At 38.2% G+C, this 21,166-nt stretch overlaps 1 protein-coding gene across 1 annotated transcript; it reads left to right on the forward strand.

Moving 5' to 3' along the window:
* Positions 1–4,120: 4,120 nt before the first annotated feature.
* Positions 4,121–20,765, forward strand: rela (v-rel avian reticuloendotheliosis viral oncogene homolog A). The gene is made up of 11 exons (XM_060864240.1): positions 4,121–4,276; positions 7,390–7,425; positions 8,047–8,183; positions 10,214–10,359; positions 10,858–10,949; positions 13,089–13,223; positions 13,487–13,591; positions 14,846–15,061; positions 17,374–17,451; positions 17,546–17,629; positions 18,111–20,765. The coding sequence occupies exons 1-11, from the start codon at positions 4,270–4,272 to the stop codon at positions 18,866–18,868; spliced, it is 1,794 nt and encodes a 597-aa protein (XP_060720223.1). The 5' UTR covers positions 4,121–4,269; the 3' UTR covers positions 18,869–20,765.
* Positions 20,766–21,166: the final 401 nt, after the last annotated feature.

Below are 21,166 nucleotides of genomic sequence, written 5' to 3' on the forward strand. Positions count from 1 at the left end.
ACGTTTCGGAGCCGGGGACGCGCACGCTGTGGGCGTAACGCAAAGCGCGCGCTTTGGATATATATTTCAATTGCTCAGTTGTATAAAAGTGAGATAATGTAAAGATAATGTAAAGGCAATTCTGCTAAATGCTGGAAATGTATACATATATATATATATATATATATATATATATATATATATATATATATATATATATATATATATATATATATATATATATATATATATATATATATATATGCTCACAAATACAACATAGTCACCTCAGACTTGCTCACTGGGGATAAATACAAACACATTTAAATATATCTAATATTAATCTTGAATCTTTGTATTATTCTTTATAATAACCTTTTGTTCTATGTTTATGTTATGTAAAGCTGCTTTGAGACAATATCAATTGTAAAAAGTGCTACACAGATAAATTTGAATTGAATTGAAATACTGGATGTATCCACATGCATAATTAATCTTCTTTCCCCTGAAATGAAATGAGTCTGTAAATGACAATTGCTCAGTTGTATAAAAATGAGATAATGTAAAGGCAATTCTGCTAAATGCTGGAAGAAATAAACTTGAATTGAATTGAATTGAATTGAAATACTGGATGTATTCACATGCATAATTAAGCTACTTTTCCCTGAAATGAGTCTGTAAATGTCAGTGTTTGGAATGTGTCTTAATCGTGTACGGTCAAAAAGTCGCCAGACTTGACGCTATCTACGTTTTTGCAAACCAGACAGGATTATTTGTAATGCTTATATATAAAACATATAACATGCAGAAGGAAGCTTTGTCTTATATGAACTAACTACAATTTAAATATTTATGTAAAAAAAAAAACATACAACTATTTCTAGAATGTATTTTCAAATCAAAATTATAATCTTGCTTGTGTGATATTGTGTAACTGATAGATAGATAGATAGATAGATAGATAGATAGATAGATAGATAGATAGATAGAGAGAGAGATAGATAGATAGATAGATAGATAGATAGATAGATAGATAGATAGATAGATAGATAGAGATAGATAGATAGATAGATAGATAGATAGATAGATAGATAGATAGATAGATAGATAGATAGATAGATAGATTAACATGCTGTAGTGTTGTTATAACCAGCTATAACCACTTTTTAACAGTAACAAACTAGATAGATAGATAGATAGATAGATAGATAGATAGATAGATAGATAGATAGATAGATAGATAGATAGATAGATAACACAAATAAACAACTATACAACTAATTGTTAACTGGACCCCTTTTATGAACATATCCACTATCTAATCATAGCGCTACTATCAGTGATTGCACTCCTAATTTGAAAAAAGTTAAAAAATGTACAATGACACACTATAAACAAATATAATTACAGACAATTGCACATAATTATAATGTAATGCATGCAGTAGTTAGGGACTTCAGTTAGGGACGTGCCATTCCGTTTTCAAATATCAGGGCAGGTCGTTTCCTTCACGTCATGTTCGTTTCCCTTTCAAATTCATCTACCTCTCTGTATGTTAGTCCATCCATCCCTCCATCCATTATCCACTAGAGGATTTACAGAGGATACAAACATCATACAAACACGTTTGCATTAATGTAATCAAGATTTAGACTCAATTCTCGATGCTTAGACTCTTAACAGTATTGGGTTCTTAAACAGTATTGGGTTAATTTCATTTACAAACTAAAACATGAAGAAGAGAAGAGATTTAGCATGAGCAATATGAACGTTTTAAATCGAAGTTTGAGATTTGTTTTTTTGCTTATTCTGAATGCTATTCGTCCACTAGATGGAGAAATCAAGCTAAAGGAAGCAGGAATGGTTTTTTGCAGGAGTGGTTTCATTGCACTGCCTACACAGTACAGAGAAATGACATTAACATTGTATAAGATGCTTAAAAACATTTAGAATTGCTTTAGTTTTATTTCTATCTATGTTAGAATGTTAAGGCTATATTATTGATGGTATGAATATGATGCATTTTGATTAATTTCTTTTGATAAAAAGGATTTCCTAAAACAGCACTCATTTCCCTCATGCCTCGTTCTTCTCGGTTTAAAAGGTTTTCAACTTGACTAGTTAATTTCCTGAGCCAAAGCTTTTTCTTCATGTGATACTGGAATTTTTTTTTCTTTTTCCCATTTCCCTTTCCCGTCTCTCTTGTGATATAATCTGCTTATTGTTATTTATTTGTAAGATTATAGATTAACCTTCAGAGCTCTAATGTGTCATTTCAGAACATCTGGGTTGTGCTGCTCTTCTGGTGACATTTAGGACAGGGTTAGAAATCTAGAGGTTGTGACCCCATGTGGTGTGGCTTGATTTACTCACAATCTCCTCTTTTGTTTTATTCAGTTATTTTACAAAAATAAAATGAGAAATATCTATCTCAATCAAACAAGCTAGTGTTGTGTCTTAAATCGCACATGTACTATTTTAAGCTGTAAAGCACCAACACTTACTGATTTTCCTTTCAGTCTTCTGGGCTAAGGTAAAGGCTAGGCGTGTGTGTGTGTGTGTGTCTGTGTGTGTGTGTGTGTGTGTGTGTAAGGAAGGACTTTTAAACTCACTGATGTCTTCTACAGTGTCTGTCATATATATTTACTCCGATGGATTTTCCACTCTTTGTAAAGTTCTAACCTGGAATGAAATATTTACACATAAATTTGTTTATTACATTTCAAGGTGCAACACATATACATTGTAACTAAACAACAAAGTGCATAGGTTGCAATAGTTTTCACACCCCCTGGGGTAATCCCAGGTTAGGAAGACCACCTTGGTTTGCAAATATGTATAGGGTTATATACAGGATTATAGGGTATAGATTATAGGGTTCTATACAAGATTATAGGGTATAGATTATAGGGTTATATACAAGATTAAAGGGTATAGATTATAGGGTATAGATTATAGGGTGTATAGATTATAGGGTTATATACAAGATTATAGGCTATAGATTATAGGTTATAGATTATAGTGTGTATAGATTATAGGGTGTATAGATTATAGGGTATAGATTATAGTGTGTATAGATTATGGGGTGTAGATTATAGGGTTATATACAAGATTATAGGGTATAGATTATAGGGTGTATAGATTACAGGGTGTAGATTATAAGGTTATATACAAGATTATAGGGTATAGATTATAGGGTGTATAGATTACAGGGTATAGATTATAGGGTTATATACAAGATTATAGGGTGTATAGATTATAGGGTTATATACAAGATTATAGGCTATAGAATATAGGTTATAGATTATAGGGTGTATAGATTATAGGGTATAGATTATAGTGTGTATAGATTATGGGGTATAGATTATAGGGTTATATACAAGATTATAGGGTATAGATTATAGGGTGTATAGATTATAGGGTATAGATTATAGGGTTATATACAAGATTATAGGGTATAGATTATAAGGTGTATAGATTATAGGGTATAGATTATAGGGTATAGATTATAGGGTTATATACAAGATTATAGGGTATAGATTATAGGGTATAGATTATAGGGTTATATACAAGATTATAGGGTGTATAGATTATAGGGTATAGATTATAGGGTTATATACAAGATTATAGGGTATAGATTATAAGGTGTATAGATAATAGGGTATAGATTATAGGGTTATATACAAGATTATAGGGTGTATAGATTATAGGGTATAGATTATAGGGTATAGATTATAGGGTGTATAGATTATAGGGTATAGATTATAGGGTTATATACAAGATTATAGGGTGTATAGATTATAGGGTATAGATTATAGGGTGTATAGATTATAGGGTATACATTAGGGTTATATAACAATAAGTTGAAAAAAAAATGCTGTCTGTAGATTTGTTGTTTTGTTTGTTTGATAATTTTCATGTTATTACTATTTAATACTATACAATAAAACAATAATAACTCATTGCACCTTTAAATGATGCTTGTACTTATATGATAAGCCTGATAATAACAGTCGTTACCTACGTATAGGTGTTTATCAATATTCATGGTTACTTTCTCAATCATCTGCTTTTGTTTCTAAACGGGATGCGAAACGCAACCTTCTGTTTTTTTCAGCCCTTCACGTCACTTCCGCTTTAAACGAGAGGGCGGCCCTGGAACTTACTTTCGTCTCGGAGAAGCGAGGAAGATCAAACCTGCCAAAAATACTTTACAAAAGTGGTGCAAACCTACTGAACACTGCGCGTCTGTGGATTTTACACGTTTTCTGAGCGTGAGTCGGAGGCGAAATGGCTGGTAAGTTTCGCTGGGAGTGTTTTGTGTGTGTGTGTGTGTGTGTGTGTGTGTGTGTGTGTGTGTGTGTGTGTGTGTATGTATATATGTATATATGTGTGTGTTTGTGTGTATATATATACACATATATATATACACATATATGTGTGTATATATATATATATATATATATATATATATATATATATATATATATATATATATATATATATATATATAAAATTTGTGTGTGTGTTGTGTTTTGTGTGTGTGTTGTGTTTTGCGTGTGTTGTGTGTGTGTGTGTCTTCAATGAAGTTGTTGTTTTTGTCCACCGGTAGGGGGAAGCCCCAAATGTCAAAGCTTGCAATACCGTTCAAATAAACAGAGGCTGTGTCTCAAATTGTGTCCCTACGCCCTACATAGGTGCGCGTTTCACGACCTACCTAGTGTACTTTACGTCTTCTCGGGAGTCATTTGGGACTTGTTTCTGGTGCTGCCAAGTTTTGTCGGAAGTACAGCTACAAACTACAGTGAAGCTAATAACAGTAATAACTTGTTTTCCATAAAATACAGCTGTTATTGTGCACGTTTGTGTTCATTATTAGTTAGTAAACATTCACAAGGGTTTGTGTTGATAATTTTCCCCAGGGTCTGAATCACGGTATCAGTGTAAAATGGGCGTTATTTCGGATTTTAGGATTCAGTGCTATGATACGTTTGTCTGTGTCTGATATTGTGCACGGGACATGTTGGTAAAAAGATTTGGTAATATATTACACACATTATTTTTGCTATTCAGAAAGGAAATGTCTCCTGTCGGTGTCTGTAAACACCCCGTGGTACCGGACACAAAATGGTGATGGTGGGTTGGTTCTTTTGTCCCTGCGTGGTCCAATCCTAGGGTCACAAGTGTCTCCTATATTGTGTTATTTATTACATGCTCATGACGTTGTTGTATCATGGAGCAATAAACGGTCATCGAACACTAAATAAAGGTTTAATGTTGTTTAGTGTCAGAGCACCGACCCCCTATAACATCGTCCAATCACAGAGCACAAAATACTTATTGATATGATGTCATCCAATCACAGCACTAAATACTTAGATATGATGTCATCCAATCACAGCACTAAATACTTATTGATATGATGTCATCCAATCACAGAGCACTAAATACTTATTGATATGATGTCATCTGATCACAGAGCACTAAATACTTATGTTGTCATCCGATCACAGAGCACTAAATACTTATTGATATGATGTCATCCAATCACAGCACTAAATACTTAGATATGATGTCATCCGGGGGGGCACGGTGGCTTAGTGGTTAGCACGTTCGCCTCACACCTCCAGTGTCGGGGTTCGATTCCCGCCTCCACCTTGTGTGTGGAGTTTGCATGTTCTCCCCGCGCCTAGGGGGTTTCCTCCGGGTACTCCGGTTTCCTCCCCCGGTCCAAAGACATGCATGGTAGGTTGATTGGCATCTCTGGAAAATTGTCCATAGTGTGTGATTGCATGAGTGAATGAGAGTGTGTGTGTGTGCCCTGCGATGGGTTGGCACTCCGTCCAGGGTGTATCCTGCCTTGATGCCCAATGACGCCTGAGGCACAGGCTCCCCGTGACCCGAGGTAGTTCGGATAAGCGGTAGAAGATGAATGAATGAATGAATGAATGATGTCATCCAATCACAGAGCACTAAATACTTATTGATATGATGTCAGCCAATCACAGCACTAAATACTTAGATATGATGTCATCCAATCACAGAGCACTAAATACTTATTGATATGATGTCATCCAATCACAGCACTAAATACTTAGATATGATGTCATCCAATCACAGAGCACTAAATACTTATTGATATGATGTCATCCAATCACAGAGCACTAAATACTTATTGATATGATGTTCATCCGATCACAGAGCACTAAATACTTATTGATATGATGTCATCTGATCAGAGAGCATTAAACACTTATTGATATGATGTCATCTGATCACAGAGCACTAAATACTTATTGATATGATGTCATCTGATCACAGAGCACTAAATACTTATTGATATGATGTCATCTGATCACAGAGCACTAAATACTTATTGATATGATGTCATCTGATCAGAGAGCATTAAACACTTATTGATATGATGTCATCTGATCACAGCACTAAATACTTATTGATATGATGTCATCTGATCAGAGAGCATTAAACACTTATTGATATGATGTCATCTGATCACAGAGCACTAAATACTTATTGATATGATGTCATCTGATCACAGAGCACTAAATACTTATTGATATGATGTCATCTGATCACAGAGCACTAAATACTTATTGATATGATGTCATCTGATCACAGAGCACTAAATACTTATTGATATGATGTCATCCGATCACAGAGCACTAAATACTTATGTTGTCATCTGATCACAGAGCACTAAATACTTACTGATATGATGTCATCCAATCACAGAGCACTAAATACTTATTGATATGATGTCATCCGATCACAGAGAACTAAATACTTATTGATATGATGTCATCTGATCACAGAGCACTAAATACTTATTGATATGATGTCATCCGATCACAGAGCACTAAATACTTATGTTGTCATCCGATCACAAAGCAATAAATACTTATTGATATGATGTCATCTGATCACAGAGCACTAAATACTTATGTCGTCCAATCACAGAGCACTAAATACTTATTGATATGTTGTCATCCGATCACAGAGCACTAAGTACTTATGTCGTCCAATCACAGAGCACTAAATACTTGTCATCCAATCACAGAGCACTAAATACTTATTTATATGATGTCATCTGATCACAGAGCACTAAGTACTTATTGATATGTCGTCATCCGATCACAGAGCACTAAGTACTTATGTCGTCCAATCACAGAGCACTAAATATCTACATCCTCTAATCATACCACTAAATATCTACATCCTCTAATCATACCACTAAATATCTACATCCTCTCATCACACAGCACTTAACATCTACATCCTCCAATCACATATATGATACAACTGTGTAACAGATAATTCATGTGTTCCTGCTATCTGTGTAAAATGTTTGGCTTCACCCTTTAATTTTCTCTTTTCACTTTGACTTTCCAGAAATGTTCAGCTGGGTACAGTCCAATGTGCCACAAGGTAAGGTGTGTGTGTGTGTGTGTGTGTGTGTGTGTGTGTGTGTGTGTGTGTGTGTGTGTAAGGAAGGATTTATAAACACACTGATGTCTTCTGCAATGTCTGTCATAAATATTTACCCTGATGGACTTTTCCACTGTATGTAAAGTTCTACCCTGGAATAAAATGTGCATATTCTGGATTGTCTTCTAGTTAATTTACATATTTAAATATAGCCCATAGGTTGCAAAATGTTTCACACCCCCTGGGGTAATCCCAGGTTAGTAAGACCACCTTGGTTTGAAACTATGTCTAGGGTTATATACAAGATTATAGGGTATAGATTATATAGGGTTATATACGAGTTTTCACACCCCCCTGAGGTAATCTCAGGTTAGTAAGACCACCTTGGTGCTTTTTTTTGGCTTATACTCTCACAAGTAGCCACTGTCACATGTTCATTCCTCTCACATGTTAGTGTACTTGATTTGCACGAGCCAATACGATAAGACACCTTATCTTGTAGCACAGTTTACTCTATCAACACTATGTTGTATCACCATTTTGGACAATATCATTTGTGTTGCATTTTGTGAAACTCTCTGAACGTGTTGTATTTAAACAGCTATCTCTAATTCCCAACAGGCACACCGTATATTGAGATCATCGAGCAGCCCAAGGCAAGAGGGATGCGCTTTCGTTACAAATGTGAGGGAAGGTCGGCCGGCAGCATTCCCGGAGAAAAGAGCAACGATTCCACCAAAACACACCCAGCCATCAAGGTGCGGCCATCACACGCGTCCGCGCGCTTTCCGTAGACCTTCTCACAAACCATGCCTGACACGCCCTTCCCGTAACTCTCACATTGTTGTGGTGTCACTGATCCCATTCAGGTCTCACCACTCTCACCACCTATACATACCTCTTTAACCTAACACAGCTCTTGCTATGGTTACACCTCTTCGGTTTAATTCTGCAACATTCTTTTTTTTTTTGTCGTATTTCTCACCGTCAGCAGTTCAGTGAAACATTTAATCACAATCATCACGCTCACAAACGTTGTAGTTATTGTTATCAGTTATATTTCAGCAGATTGTTTTTCTCTCTTAAAGTTATTAAGACCAAAAAAAACACACTTGTCACAAACAAGACAAAGTTCTCTGGCTGAATCAGATCAGCTACAGCTTTACTTCTGGTCGATGGAAAAATTCCCATAAAACTCCATCAACGATTCCGCACCTATTAGACCAAGCTCATTAATATTCACAATAGTCTGACCAATCAGAATCTAGAATTCTGTTACAAATCTTAATACGCATTTACTTTGGGATAGAAAATGAACTTGATTGAAAAAGATGTTTGCTGACTGTGAACACGTCCACAAGTACAAGTCCAGCGTGAAAAATATTATTTTTTTTGTTTTTTATTTTGACGTGTCCCGATTAAAAAAGTAACAGATGAGATGGAGGTGAATTATTTACTCATTCTACAGTCAACTTCCCAGAGTGTAAATCGCATTGTTGCTATGGTTACTTCCATGCAGCGTACTCCATACATCAGTCAATGATTGGTCAGACGGTGTAGATGAACGCGAACAGCCGAGTAATATTAAAGCGCTAACTCTAATATCTTATCGTTTCTATAGTAACAGCTCATACACAGGCACTTGTACAATTGTTGTCCAAAACGATATAATACCTAACACGACGCGCGTGACTTGTAAGACCTCCTGTCCTCTGGGGTGTTTTTGGCCATCTTGAAATTTTTGTTCTCATCCAGCACCTGGTAGCTCCACCCCTTTCCCCCTAGCAACAAGTACATGAAGTGTCCAACATTTCACAACGTTTATTTCTTTATTTTTCTCCCACTTGAACAAGTGCATCGTCCAGGTACTTGACGTCCACGTCTTCGCACGCTCACACTCGTACTCGCACCGTTACCACCCTTTATCGCTACATATTATCAGGAGCGTTCATTTCTATCCGCGACCTTCCTTTAACTTAATTTCAGTAGCGGCTGCACACGTTAGCCATATATAACTCGAAGTGACTCATTTTGATGTCTGGGGTATAAAGGTTCCTTGTTTCCTTGTTTCCTTGTTTCCTGTTTCTCCAAAAGTGTCTTCATAAAAGGAATCATTTTCAGTAATATGTTATCACCGTGCTAGAAATGTTCAGGTCTTTTTTTGGCAAGCTTTCTTTGGAACATAACCGATACAGAAGCTGACATGTGTTTGACTTTGCCTCCGATAACCAGAACTTCCATCAACCTCGTCTCTGAATGACTCATACTTCCCTCGGTTCTTTGAAGAAAGCATAACAGTCGGTTACTGCACACACACACAAGAACAGTCTACATACGTTATATATCGACGGAGCTCCCACACGTACTGTACCTCAAGATCGGCACGACTGTTTTGTCAGTTTGTATTTCTTACCTCACGTCTCATCTCGAGAGATGCCGCGTTCAGGAGCGGGAGATACGAAGACGTTTTATCGTCATAATAGCAAAAAAAATGCAATCAATCAGTGTTTATTGTCACTTACACCACAGTGCTTTGGATTTCTCGTTTCTGATTTTTCGGATGATTAATTTTCCTCTCATAATGACTCATTCACATTCACTTCGACCCGCCGCGCCGGCTAGTAATAAACCTAAACAAATAATAAACAATGTGTTGCTATATTTTATTTTATATTAAGTATAGAAATGGAAAAAAGCAGCTACAAAAGGAAATGGCTGTTCGGTTGTTTCAATGTAACTAAAACTTTGATTGTTTTTATTCACAACTGAGGTGTGTTTATTGTGACAGGTGCATAACTACAGCGGGCCAATCAGAGTGAGGATCTCCTTGGTTACCAAGAACCAGCCATACAAGCCACACCCACATGAGCTGGTGGGAAAAGACTGCAAACACGGCTACTACGAAGCGGACCTGCCCGAGAGACGGGTTCACAGGTGTGTGTGTCTGCGTTTTTCTTGTCTAACACAATGTTATCACTTCCCACTCAGTTTGCTTCTGAATTTCGAGACATGTTGCAGCACCATGAAACAGATAATCATGATTTTCTAGGACAAGGAAGAAGGACACGTTCCTGGTTGGGAATAAAGGTCTGGAGCGAATAGCTTGTGTGCTTACTGCTCACAATCCTGACAGTCAGCTCGATTGTTCCAGGTTGTTGAAAATGTAGAAAATTCTTTTGCCGTAGCAATTTAAACTCCCCTCAAAACACGCTGTTTTATTCACAGGATAATTACCACTGTGTCTTCTACTACTACAGTACATATGAATGAAATGTTTTTATTAGAGGTTTTTAATCCATACAGCGTGAGTCAGTTTGTGAATGCTCACTTTTTGCTCTTCCTTTTTGCTTCCGTCATCAGTCTGCCCGTCTATATAGCAGTCACGTTCTCACGTTCTCATGCCACTCTCACTTTTTTTTCTCTCACTCTCAGTTTCCAGAATCTCGGTATTCAGTGTGTGAAGAAGAAGGATGTGCCTGAAGCCATTTCCTGTCGCCTGCATACACAGAACAACCCTTTTAACAGTGAGACACCAGTGCCTTTTCTTTGTCTCTCTCTCTCTCTCTCTCTCTCTCTCTCTCTCTCTCTCTCTTTCTCTCTCTCTCACTCACTCACGCTTTCTCTTTCTCTCTTTCTTTCTCTCTCTCTCTCTCACTCACTCACTCTTTCTCTTTCTCTCTTTCTATCTCTCTCTCTCTCTCTCTCTTTCTTTCTCTCTCTCTTTCTCTCTCTCTCTCTCTCTCACTCACTCACTCACTCTTTCTTTTTCTCTCTTTCTATCTCTCTCTCTCTTTCTCTCTCTTTCTCACTCTCTCTCTCTCTCTCTCTCTTTCTCTCTCTCTCTCTCACTCACTCACTCACTCTTTCTCTCTCTTTCTCTCTCTTTCTCACTCTCTCTCTCTCTCTCTCTCTCTCTCTCTCTCTCTCTCTCTCTCTCTCTCTTTCTCTCTCTCTCACTCACTCACTCACTCTTTCTCTTTCTCTCTCTCTATCTCTCTCTCTCTCTCTCTCTCTCTTTATTTCTCTCTTTCTCTCACTCTCTCTTTCTTTCTCTCTCTCTCTCTCTCTCTCTCTCTCTCTCTCGCTCTCTCTTTCTCTCTCTCTCACACACACACAAACATGCAGAAGTAAGCTTCCACGTGCGAGTCATACAACCCGCATCCTTTCCCCACACCGCATATCGATCAGCACAGCAACCGTTCGCGCAAACAAAACTTGTTCCATGTTCATGGAGAAACATTTTCAGGAGAGTAAGCGCACAATTTTCTTTGAAACAGTAAGAAATTTGTAACGTTCTAATCATAGTAAACACATCATAGAAATTTAATGCAAAAAAAATCGTATTCTAGACAATCCAGAGCGGAAAAATCCAGAGTGTTTGTATTGGAACGTGAACCTCGAACGATGGGTTTCAAATCGTTTATATATAAAAACTCCGACATCACGTTTACACCCCCGTTTAAACATTTACAGAACTCATGAAAGATGAAAGAAATTGATCTAAAGACAAATAAGTCTAGACCAATCAATTACAACAAAAGAAATGGCACCCTGTAACGGAAGAAGCGTCACTGGTGTCTCCGTTACCCGACGCTCTGCAGTGCTTGAGCTTTTCTGTGAAGCTTTGTCTTCAGAAATGTCTTCAGATATTTACATGTTTTACAGACGATCTTCCCGTTCAAAAGTTTTCACACACACACACCCTCTTCCTTATTGCATAGTTTGCCCCTTTGCGTATCAGTGAACTGTTATAGTTGTGTACGAGTCCCTCGGTGTGAATAGACGGATCTCAAAATCATATAGCGGCTGCTGGAAAGGGGGAAAATATGCCGAAGGTGCCGAAGGATCAGGAGGAAGAACAGCAGGTAGTTTAACTGCTCAGGACAAACGAGGGAGTCGTGCATAACACTTACAAGCGCTGTTGATCATCCAAATGACATGTAAATTCGGTTATTTTATCTGGCGGAGTAGATGAAGACTTTGCCGATTCTGAGAGGTACATGTAATCTCGAGCGATAAGCGTGAACACACAGAAGTGAGAGTGCAAAGAAAATCAGCCTGACAAAAAATATCAATATCTACACACAATCAGCTGTATTCCAAGTGTTGTCGTTTAAAACGATCATGATCCAGTGTCTAACTCTTCAATCAACAGAAAGTAACCATATTCATGTAGACAGGAAGCTTTGAATGAGCTACAAAGAAAGAGGAATTCGCAAAAAAGTACAATACAGACAATATCCTGGTTAATTATCCGTTATTTTATAATCCAGGTTAATTATTAATAATCCTAATTCATAATCCAGTATAACCTACGACATAAACCTTTCCTGAGTCACACACTGAGTCTTATACTTTCCCTTTCTTTGCCATGGTTACTATTTGTGAAAATTTTTTAAAGATGACAGATTAGTTAACGGGTTAATTGTACGTTTTCGGACGGACATAACTGGTGAGGCACTGAAGGAACTCGAACTTATTTTGTTCATTTACTGCTCAGTTGGTGTAATCCAGGAAGTCTGTTCAAAGATTAGATTGTATCTTAAGGTTCCCTTCCCTTCATGACCTCATTTCTAGGGTGAAACTTAAAATCCTGTCTGTCTTGAAGCCTGCGTGCAGCTCTCGCTTTGTCTCACTCATCGTCCCATCTTTTTGTGTCGCAGTTCCCGAAGCCAAAGTGTGGGAGGAAGAGTTCGACCTGAACGCCGTCCGCCTCTGTTTCCAGGCAACCATCACTCTGGCAACCGGCGAGCTGTATCCTCTGGCGCCCGTCATCTCTCAGCCCATCTACGACAACAGTGAGTGTGCAGAAATCAAACCCACACACCGCAGTGAGGAAATTAGGACGTGTTTTATATTCTGCAGAAATGAGTTTTATCAGCAACGCATTTACATACTAAAATCACACACATGCACACAGCTCATGCATGTTTCCTTTAGACCTTATCCAAAATGCGAAATGTATCAGAAGTGCGCTTAACTGCTCTCTGCTCTCTCTCCCCCTGTCTTCCAACTCCTCCTCCTCTCTCTTTCTCTTTTGCATCCATCCTCTTCCCTGCAGGAGCTCCGAACACAGCCGAGCTAAAGATCTGTCGCGTGAACAGGAACTCGGGCAGCTGCCGGGGCGGAGACGAAATCTTCCTACTGTGTGACAAAGTGCAAAAAGGTGTGAGAATCAGGCGCTGCACTTCCAGCACTTCATACTGGTTCATTCAGTTTTTTTTTTTTTTTTTTTTTTTAGTTCAGCCAGGAATCAGACATAAGGAAGACTTGAGTCATGACTTCGAGTTGCAGCCATGTATATGACTCCAGAATGGACGTTCAGCTTCTAAGACTTTCTAAGACTAAATAGTGCAAAAGTTGATATTTAAAACTCTATAAGTATTCAGTTTTTTTTCTATTTTTTTTTAATTTAAATATCATTACTCACTGCACTACTGAAATTCAGTTATTTAAGGCAGCCAGAATCCAAATGGGACTTTAGTTTGGCCGGAATGTCCAGATGACTACATGACTTCAGAAAACTATATGTGAAATATGAACTATTATTACAGTAAATAGATTAAGCCAGGAATTATTACATATTCTAGTAAACCCACACAGAGACAAACCCAAGATCATGCTAACATAAGAGCTATTTTTATATGGAACAGGCTAAACCCATATCCTAGTATTATAGAAAACGGATGAATCTGTGAATTAGCATTATAGTAAACAGGAGGATAATAAGGAGAAAAAAGTAAACAAGGCTTATTATATTATTTGTGTTGACCCACATACTAGTATTATCGTAATTAGGTAAATCGAGCTAAACAGGTTAATCCACAAACTAGCAAGTAGGCTAATTTTATAGTAAACAGCCTGCAACTTTTCAAAAAAAAAAAGAAAGAACTGAAACTAGTTTCCCTTTTAAAATCTTTGCAGAATCACTAACAGCAGAAACGGTTCTGAGACACATTGCCTGCACTTACACTTTCCCTTTGTTTGCCTTGGCCACAATTTGTTTCGTTTTACTTTTGATTATTTGCTTTGACATAATATCTTTTTGCACGTCGACTACTCAGGACTTGTTTTTCATTTGCAGCCTTGTTAAAAAGTGATCCTGCTGGTTGAATGTGTGCGTGTGAGAGAGTGTGCGCGCGTGTGAGATTGGGTGTGAGAGTGCTTGAGAGCATGCATGTGTATGAGAGAGCGTGTGCAAGAGAGTGTTTGTGTGTCACGATCCATGTGAGAGGTGGCACGTGAGGGAAAGAGTGAGTGTGTGTGTGTAAGAGAGAGGGTGTGGGAGAGCGTATGTGATTAGATGACACAGACCCACAGAACAACCTGCCAACTAACATTGTAGTTAACATGATAACACAGATAATATTTCTGTTATTAATATGTTTTTATCATAAACCTGCACGATTTTTCCCCTCAGAGGACATCGAGGTGCGCTTCTTCCGAGACTCGTGGGAAAGTAAAGGCTCGTTCTCTCAGGCCGACGTCCACAGGCAGGTCGCCATCGTGTTCCGTACACCGCCCTACTGCGATACAAACCTGAGTGAGCCTGTGAGAGTGAAGATGCAGCTCCGCAGGCCATCAGACCGTGAGGTCAGCGAGCCCATGGACTTCCAGTACCTCCCTGCCGACCCAGGTGACCTATGATGTCATTTCCATATTTTCTTCCTTAACAGTCGGATAATTGTTTACACCACCCGAACAAAAGTCTAGCCAGGTTTCGTTACATCGGAGTATGTTTGCTAAACTTGATAAACTAGCTAGAAAATAGTGAGATGGAAGTGTGTTATAAATAATTAGCTGTTAGCAGGCTACTGTTACACTGAGGGGTTCACACTGTAGCGGCAAAATACTGCCAAAATAGCTAGTTGGCTATATAGTGAAATACTATCAATAGAAAACATATTAAATAAAATATTTACCTTAAACAAGAGATTTCTAAAAGAGTCACTCTAGACAAATAGTTGACTGGCTAGCAAGATCTATAAAGAAATAATTAAATAAGGTATTATATACAGCTAGCTGGCTAATTTAAAATGTCTTAAATAGAGCTAGTCGGCTAGTGTTTACCTCAGAGGATTTTGTTTTTCTTTTATATTCTATAATAAAAGCATGTATTTAAAAAATAAGATTACAAACTTTAGCCATAACGAGTTGTCAGTGGGATAGCAAAAGCAAGCTATTTAGCTCCTGTCACTGTAAAAAAAAGTATTAGTTTGAGATTTTTATATTTTTAATATGTTAGAAAGTTTTTAAATATAGCTAGCTGACTAGCATTAGCTCAAAGCATTAGCTGAAGATAAATTGTTGGCTAGGTAGCTATAAGCATTCTTATAGTAAGATTAAAAAAAAGCTAAAGTGTGGTAAAGCTAGCTGGTTAAAGTGGCTAGAAGAATCATTCATTATACCACTTATTCTACATGCATTCATGAGGTTTGTGTGTCTGTGTGTTTTTCTGTATCATATTTTAAGCTACACCCTAAATTCCTGTGGCTAACAATGTGTTTCAAATATGCAAACTCGGTGTAGCGCTAAGGCTCACAGCATGACTGTTTTAAGCACAGTAGCTCCAGTTAGCAAAACTAATCAGGGGCCAGCTGTAAGGTTACGAGTTGAGACCGTGTTTCCTGTTACGATGATTGCTGTGTCACCTCCTGAGTCATGATGAGTTACTCGCTGATGGGCAAATCCTGTTTGAACCAGTTACATTAGTGTTGGTGAAATAAGTGACAGGAAGGCTCAGAAGGGACATTGTGCAAGCGGTCTCCGATCCTGAGTGCATGCTATGATCGCTGACGTCGCACAGCATCGATGCTGCGATTAAGATGTAATGTCACAGGAATGTTGCACAATTCCACTGAGCTCCAATCAGCTTTTTTCTGTGTGAAGTCGGTGCTTTGTTTGTTCTGAGATTTTCCATGCTGGGAAAAGCACTGGAGTGACTCAGTGGCATCAATGATTCACTACAACTGAATGGTAGACTTGTTTGCACTGTGTTTTTTTTTTTTCCTTGTTCCTGTAAAGCGGAAGTTCCCTTTATGTTTTTGTAACTTTTGCACTAGACATAATGTACCTAATAATTATAGCTACCTGTAGAGCATCAAAATCAAGTAATTTCATTACCAGAAGGGGTGTGGCTTCAAATATATATATGTGTGTGTGTGTGTGTATACAGTGGTATAAAAAAGTGTTTGCCCCTTCCTGATTTTTTTTTTTTGCATGTTTGTCACACTTTAATGTTTCAGATCATCAAACAAATTTAAATATTAGTCAAAGATAACACAAGAAAACACAACATGCAGTTTGTAAATGAAGGCTTTTATTATTAAGGGAAAATAAAATCCACACCCACATGGCCCTGTGTGAAAAAGTGACCTCAAGCTGAAGCGAACTTGGGTTCTGCAGCAGGACAATGATCCAAAACACACCAGCAAGTCCACCTCTGAATGGCTGAAGAAAAACAAAATGAAGACTTTGGAGTGGCATAGTGAAAGTGACCTGACCTGAATCCTATTGAGATGCTGTGGCATGAGCTTAAAAAGGCAGTTCATGCTCGAAAACCCTCCAGTGTGGCTGAATTACAACAATTCTGCAAGGACGAGTGGACCAAAATTCCTCCACAGCGCTTTAACAGACTCACTGCAAGTTATCGAAAAACGCTTGATTGCAGTTCTTGCTCCTAAGGGAGGACCAACCAGTTATTAGGTTTAGGGTTTAGGGGCATACACTTTTTCACCCAGGGCCATGTGGGTTTGGCTTTTGACCTGAAACATTAAGGTGTGACAAACGTGCAAAAAAAAACAAAGGGGGCAAACACTTTTTCACACCACTGTATACACCTATATGTTTGTGTGTAAAGTTTAATTCTGAGTAAGTCTTAAAAACCGTGCTTGAGTAAAATTGTGTATACGGACTGGTTAATTTGTTTGTTTGTTATCTGTTGAGCAGATGAATACAGACTAATGGAGAAGAGGAAGCGGACTGAGGGAATGCTCCATAACCTCAAACTGGGCAACGTAGTGCCAGGTACATACACCTGGTCTACTGACATAAAGAGCAGCACAGCAACATCTCTGTACTGTTTTTATAATATAATGTGATTTATAATGTGTGTATTTAGATACCATGAATCAGAGGACTATCAGTACTGCCAGAAGAACACTTACAGCTTCAAAGCCCTCAGCTGCTGTCAGCGCTCCACCAGGTACACACACCTTTCTCTCTCCTAACACTGTCCATAACGTTGAACCGAGTGTGAGGTGTAAGATGTCCTTTGTTCAGTTCGAATCATTGTGAGGCTTTAAAACATATTAAGTAATGTATTACTTTATGAAGTTTGTTTTTACTGAGCTGAATGCAATGACAGGTTATAATTACTTTTAGTTTAATTATTAAAAGTATTCATTTAATCTTCCTGGTTTTAATGCCATGTGTTTGTTCAAACGGCGGCTGAAGACCTACTTATTCAGGAAACACTTCAACTAGCACTTCTTTCCCTATCTTCTGCATTTATTTAAAAAAAACACAAAACAAAACTTTGAAACTTTTTTTTATTGTAACTTTGAACAATGTTTTAAACCCATGGTATCTTAAGTATGTAACCTAGTGAACCAGCATTAATGTATCCAATGAGAGAGATTTAAGCACTTAAGTACTCTCAACTCTCATGTTGTGTCTCCCTCTAGTGGTGAATCCTGTGACATGCATGAACGTTATGAAGCCTACGCCTATGTTCAACACTCCTCCACCAGGCCATCTGTTCACTCAGCCCAAAACTGAGCTGATGCCATCGAACGGAGACGGATTGAAGTTTTTCAGCAGTATCCCCGTGCAGCCTTCTGCTGCTCCAGATATATCCACAGAACTCCGCACCGTCAATCTCTCCGACCTGCACGACTTCCCCTATAGTAATTTCCCTTCCTCCGCTCCGGATCAGTCCGACACAATCAGGAGAGGGGAAGGAACTGGGGCTAACGGGGCCAGTACTACGGCGTCCCAAGAGGTCCAAAACACGTTCAGGTCTTTTGACAACGATATTCTGAATTTTCCTAGCTTTTCTGAAGCTCAGACGTCAGATGTGGAGAACATAAACACTGCAGAGTTTCAGGCGCTGTTTAGCCAAAGTGGACTTCACGGAGAGGGCCCTTCGAATGCTTCTGCGTGTCACGCTAACATGGCGGGAAACACAACCGCCGATAGCGCGTCGTGTTCTGGCGGTGCAGAGCAGGCTTCGAGAAACTTAGACAACGAACCCTGGATGAGTTTCCCAACAAGCATCATCAACTATTTGCAGAACGAGCCGATGGTACAATCCGCTACACCCGTGACACCCATTCAGCAAATCCTTGACGATACAGACATAATGAACTCCCTGGACGAAGATCGGCTCATGTCCATCCTTCACAACGGCAACCAAAACTTCCTGTCCGGGCATCCCACTTAGATCTCACATAGAGTTGGACTTGCACCATCCTCATATCGAGACTGGAAGGGCAGCAACTCAAGAAGAAACAAAGAAAGAATGGGACGGAGGACAAAATGGAGGCCAGATTTTCACAGTGCTCACTGAGGGCCTTAGGATCTCAGCATACAAATTCATGATCTAATACGTCATGTTTCTTCTTTCAATCTAAGATGGTTTTCACAAATAACTAACAGCATTTTATTTTATTTACCTTGCCATTTTCAAAGAACACTTCCTTCCTGTCCCACAGTCACTGATACCTCTCGCTTACAAAAGCTTGGGTTTTGTAAAGAGCCTCGGCTCAGAGAAAGAGAGAGAGAGAAAGAGAGAGAGAGAAAGAGAGAGAGAGAAAGAGAGAGAGAGAAAGACAGAGCATCAAGAATCAGCCACACCCACTTTCGAAACAGACCATGATTACGACTGTACTATTAAAGGTCCACAAAATTCAAGTATTTCAGTTATACGATACAAAATATGGAAGAAATTCCCACGCCATCACGACGGAGAAAATCCCTCAAAGTGACTCTAACGTTATTTCCTTTACATATATTATGCAAAGCCACGTGACCGATCGCGTGATTAGTCTTTAAGAGACAATAATATGGTGAATGTATATCATTTGGCTGGGATTTTGGGGTTCGGTTCTCATTTTAATGCACAATTCAGATTTGTTCACCTACTTAGTGGACGTTTATCTTTTTAATTATTATTAATTTTTATTAAAAAAAACAACAATTGGTTATGATATTAATTTGTAATTAATTTTTGTTTACATGGAAGACAAATCTGTTAACTGTAATAAAATATTGCCATGTTTATAAGAGAGAGCATTTCAGCAATACAAATTATGGCGGTTATAATGCTTGTACAGCACAAGGCAAAATTATTGGCACCCCAGGCGTCCATCCTAGTCATCTAATGTAACCTTTATACAAGAGATCGTGATTTGTGATCCGAAACGTCATTTATTCTGCTTTCTCCTGCATTTAGACTAAACGGTGTACATTTGGAAAGACTAAGAAATGAACTAGTTTAGTTTGAAAAGTTATGTTTTTTTTTAACAGTCTCGATTAAGCAGCTTTTTTTAACGTAGGGACAAAATCAGCACACCCTTTAATGAGCATTTTAAACAAAAGCCCTAATGATGTGTGAGTGGATTGACCTCGTACGAGATTAAAGAATGGAGTAATTTAGGTATTGTGATAGAAGACTAGGCTGGGTGCCAATATTTTTGGCCCAAACAGTAAGTGCATAGTGGAACGAGTGTAAATATGGTGTGAACGAAGAGGGCATAAGAGAGAGCGATATAGCAAAAGTATTTTACAAAATGTATCACAGAATGGGTTTCGTGCAAATGTTTTGACACCCTGTACTTAACGGCGCGGGGGTGCGAACGAAGCAGAAGTTTCGGTAACCCCACTGAGGTTGTATTTAGCACAGTGCATTGTAATGTCAAGCAAAAACATACATTTTTTTTTTTTTTATGTACGAGACGTTTTAATCTGGAACAAAGGTTTTGTACATACAAAACGGCGCAGATTTCCTAAAGTGAACGACGAGTACGTAGATAAAAGCGAAAACGCCACAGAAATGCAGAAACTGGTATAAATATTGGCTAAATCTCATCACAACACTTTTCTACCACTGAATAAATATTCTCTTTCTTTGTTGTATTGGTCTCAAGTTGAGGAGAACGTGAGGGGATTGTTTTCATTCAGACCGTCATGTTTTATCTCTTATACTCTAATATTTTTTTTTTTATACAAACTAGCTGATCTGTAGGCATGATATTACGTGTAAAAAAATTATGTTTGTAGATTTGATACTCTTGTCTTGATCAAACAGAAATAAATATATTTCCATTCAATATAATAAACCAGGTTTGGTGTTGTTTATAAAGTCCTTCGCTCTTAAGGGTGGAGTTCAGTTTAAGTTATTCAAAGAAACAATTTTGGATTGATTTCAGTCCTTAATGAAAGCACGCGGGAGGGCCAATATTTATGGAATAGAGACAGCATTTCTGGTAATGCAGAAATCAGATACAGTTCTCTGAGAGAAAAAGCCAATTCACTGACCGGGAAAAGAACGTTGGAAGATTAACTTTGCTTTCTTCACAAATGTCTCTTTTGAGAGCCAATGGAAAAACAAGGGCGGGTTAATTTATGCTGTTACCATGTTACCATGGTGACACTTTTTTTTTCTTTTTCGGTTCCTACTCGCTTTCTTTCCCTTAATCCCTTGAGCTGCAGAACCAAAGGTCCTGTGGGTGGAGCTGCA

Source organism: Tachysurus vachellii, chromosome 2, assembly GCF_030014155.1.
Source record: "Tachysurus vachellii isolate PV-2020 chromosome 2, HZAU_Pvac_v1, whole genome shotgun sequence".
In the NCBI taxonomy this organism is placed as follows: domain Eukaryota; kingdom Metazoa; phylum Chordata; class Actinopteri; order Siluriformes; family Bagridae; genus Tachysurus; species Tachysurus vachellii.